The 2,889-nt window shown below is 52.0% G+C and overlaps 1 protein-coding gene across 1 annotated transcript; it reads left to right on the forward strand.

Moving 5' to 3' along the window:
- Nucleotides 1–423: 423 nt before the first annotated feature.
- On the forward strand, nucleotides 424–1,590 carry LOC149327892 (prolyl 4-hydroxylase subunit alpha-1-like). Its single transcript, XM_089564990.1, has one exon. It carries the CDS (start codon nucleotides 424–426, stop codon nucleotides 1,588–1,590), a length of 1,167 nt encoding a protein of 388 aa, XP_089421116.1.
- Nucleotides 1,591–2,889: the final 1,299 nt, after the last annotated feature.

The following is a 2,889-nucleotide window of genomic DNA, read 5'->3' on the forward strand; positions in this document are numbered from 1 at the left end:
ACGACGGGTGGGCTGGAGCGAAAAATCAATAAATAAAAGAAATATGACCACAGTCAACAAATGACGATGAAGCCCTAACTCCAATGCGCGTGCTTGTTACTGATGGGAGAATATGAAAAAGAAGCTCGGAAGAAGATGAATTCATGGCTGTCTTTACTGTCGGCCTTCCTCGGCATCAGCTGCGTCCTAGCTGGCGACTACTTCAGATCTATGCAAGGCCTAGCCAGACTGTTCCATACGGAGAAGACCGTGGTCGGGGCCCTGCGTCGCCATTTGGAGCCCTGCGAAGTGACCTGGCGCCGAGCTGCCGCCGTCGTACCACTCGTTCGGAGTAAGCTACGCGTCGCTGCTTTAAAGCGCAAGGGAAATCAGCCTGGAGAACAATCCCTGCTGAGTCTACTCAGGCGCTCAGCTCTGGACGCCATGTCAGGCGTGCTTCGTGACTTCCGCTGTACTCGGCCGCAGATAGATAACGCCCACTTCTTGCCCTGGCCCACGGAAGAAGACATTGACGGAGCTGCTGCGGGCGTCTGTAGGATCCAGAAGGCGTACCACATCACGCCAGAGCATGCCGTGACGACAATGCGCTCTCCCGAACTGGCCCAACCGACGGCGGACGATATGCTCTCTTTGGCCGTCCACTGCTCACTTAGGGAACGGACACTGGCCATTGAATGGATGGCGCAAGGCGCCGCCGACAGACGGTACGCGTCCTTCCTTGAGCATCACCTTCCGGTGCGGGCGAAATTCACAAAGACTGTGATGTCCCAGGCCTGGCGCGAGGTCGTCGGCTACCCTCCGGAGACGCCGGTCATGTGGCCCTACAAAGACGTGGTGCGAGGAGCCGTCCGCTCTGGCTTCGTCAGTGACTCCAGCTTCGGCAAGCTGTGTCAGTCGAGCCGGGAGGGCGATACGAGGCCCGCCAGCTCCCTGATGTGCTGGCTGTCGAGGGGCAAGCGTGGCGCCGCGTCGCTGGCACCTTTCGCCGTGGAGGCGCTGTCTGCTGCGGAGCCTCGGTTGTGGCTTATCCACAACTTTTTGAGCGTGACGGAATGCGCTGCTTTTCGGCGATTGCCCGAGGCACTCGCACCAGCTGAAGTATTGAACAGCGACGGAGGAAGGGAGATTCGAGATATGAGGACGGCGGAGATGAGTGCTCTGAAAAAGAACGCCAACACTAGCGCCTTCTACCGTCGCGCAGAGGTGTTGACGGGGCTCTCAATGGAGTTCGCCGAGAAAGTGCAGGTGCTGAACTACGGCATAGGAGGACACTATGGAGAGCATACCGACCTGTTAGGGCCGTGGACAATGGAGGCTTACGGGGAGCGGCTGGCAACGCTGCTGGTGTACCTGAGTGACGTGGCGGAGGGCGGGGCCACCGCATTTACCGAAGCCGGACTGTCGATCACTCCTCGCCTCGGCTCCGCGCTGTTCTGGTTCAACCTGAAGAAGAATTGGGCAGGGCTTTGGGAGCCAGACCTCAGCACCATGCACGGCTCGTGCCCTGTGCTGCGTGGATCCAAATGGATCGCCTCCCTGTGGATTCACGAGCGGGCGCAGCCCGCTGACTTCAACTACATGCTCCCTTAGAACCGCCTCTTTTTTTCCAGACACCACTTGAAGTCGTGTCCGTGCGCCTACACTATGTTCCTTAGTTGCCATTTTATTCCGGCATTTGCGTGTGAAAATCTAATCCCTTCGCTTTTTTATTTACTTTTCATTTCTACGTTTTAAGTTAAGAAATGAACCTACGAAAGTCGCAATAGAATATATTACTAACGTCATTTCTCCTGCGTTCATAAAGTTTGAGATTAAAGAGCACATTGTCTTCGCCTTTCTTGATATTTGGGGGGTGCTAGAAAACTTAATTCACATTACGCTTTAATTTTGTTAACTTTCGGGGCCTGTTTCTGATTTGGCAACCAAGGGTGAATCAATCCTAGTGATCATCGTGCACAGTTCTCAAGACCGGCTTATCGTATGTGCGTCGAGGGGCAAGAAACTGGGTTGATGCATGGTTGAAAAACAGCGCACAAAAGACTAGACACAAGAGTAAAGGCGACGACAGGACAAGCGCTGAATTCACAACTAAGGCTTTATTGCGAAAACCTGGGTATATAAGGAAGGCATAATACATGAAAACAACATTGAACAAACCAAACTATGACAATGATAAATCTAGCGTGCGCCCGAAGCCCAAAATCTGCCAAGAAACCAGATCTCGTTATCACTTAAAGCAACCGAAGGTTTGCTAACGCAGCCCCGTTGCTCCGTTGCGATGAAGTATGCTTCTGCTACTTCCCGCGTGGTTTGATCTCTGTGAGAATACAACACCTTTGCTTGACGTAACAAAGCAGTGCACTTTTTCTTCTTGCTTTTCATCACTGCGCACCCCTTACAATGAGTAACAAGATAAGATTGGTCATTGCCTTTATCTAAGTTGTTGTGTTCTTGCAAACGCTTGTTCAAGCAACGGCCGGTCTGTCCGATGTAGCGGGCTCCGCTACATCGGAGGAATCGCAACGGAGCAACGGGGCTGCGTTAGCAAACCTTCGGTTGCTTTAAGTGATAACGAGATAACGTTTCTTGGCAGATTTTGGGCTTCGGGCGCACGCTAGTTTTATCATTGTCATAGTTTTGTTTGTTCAATTTTGTTTTCATGTATTATGCCTTCCTTATATACCCAGGTTTTCGCAATAAAGCCTTAGTTGTGAGTTCAGCGCTTGTCCTGTCGTCGCCTTTACTCTTGTGTCTAATCTTTTGTGCGCTGTTTTTCAACCATGAACCTGTACCAACTCGCCCAACTTAACGTTCTACTAAATGGGTTGATGCGCTGAGAGGGACTGTCTTGCTCTTTCAGCCCCTTCGAATACAGCAAGAAAGAAAGGC

The sequence above is a fragment of the Amblyomma mixtum genome, chromosome 10 (genome assembly GCF_055824585.1).
Source record: "Amblyomma mixtum isolate Tamu chromosome 10, ASM5582458v1, whole genome shotgun sequence".
Classification (NCBI taxonomy): domain Eukaryota; kingdom Metazoa; phylum Arthropoda; class Arachnida; order Ixodida; family Ixodidae; genus Amblyomma; species Amblyomma mixtum.

Excerpts from the sequence above, each read along its gene's own strand:
- LOC149327892 (XM_089564990.1), top strand. The coding sequence starts at position 424 with ATGTCAGGCGTGCTTCGTGACTTCCGCTGTACTCGGCCGCAGATAGAT.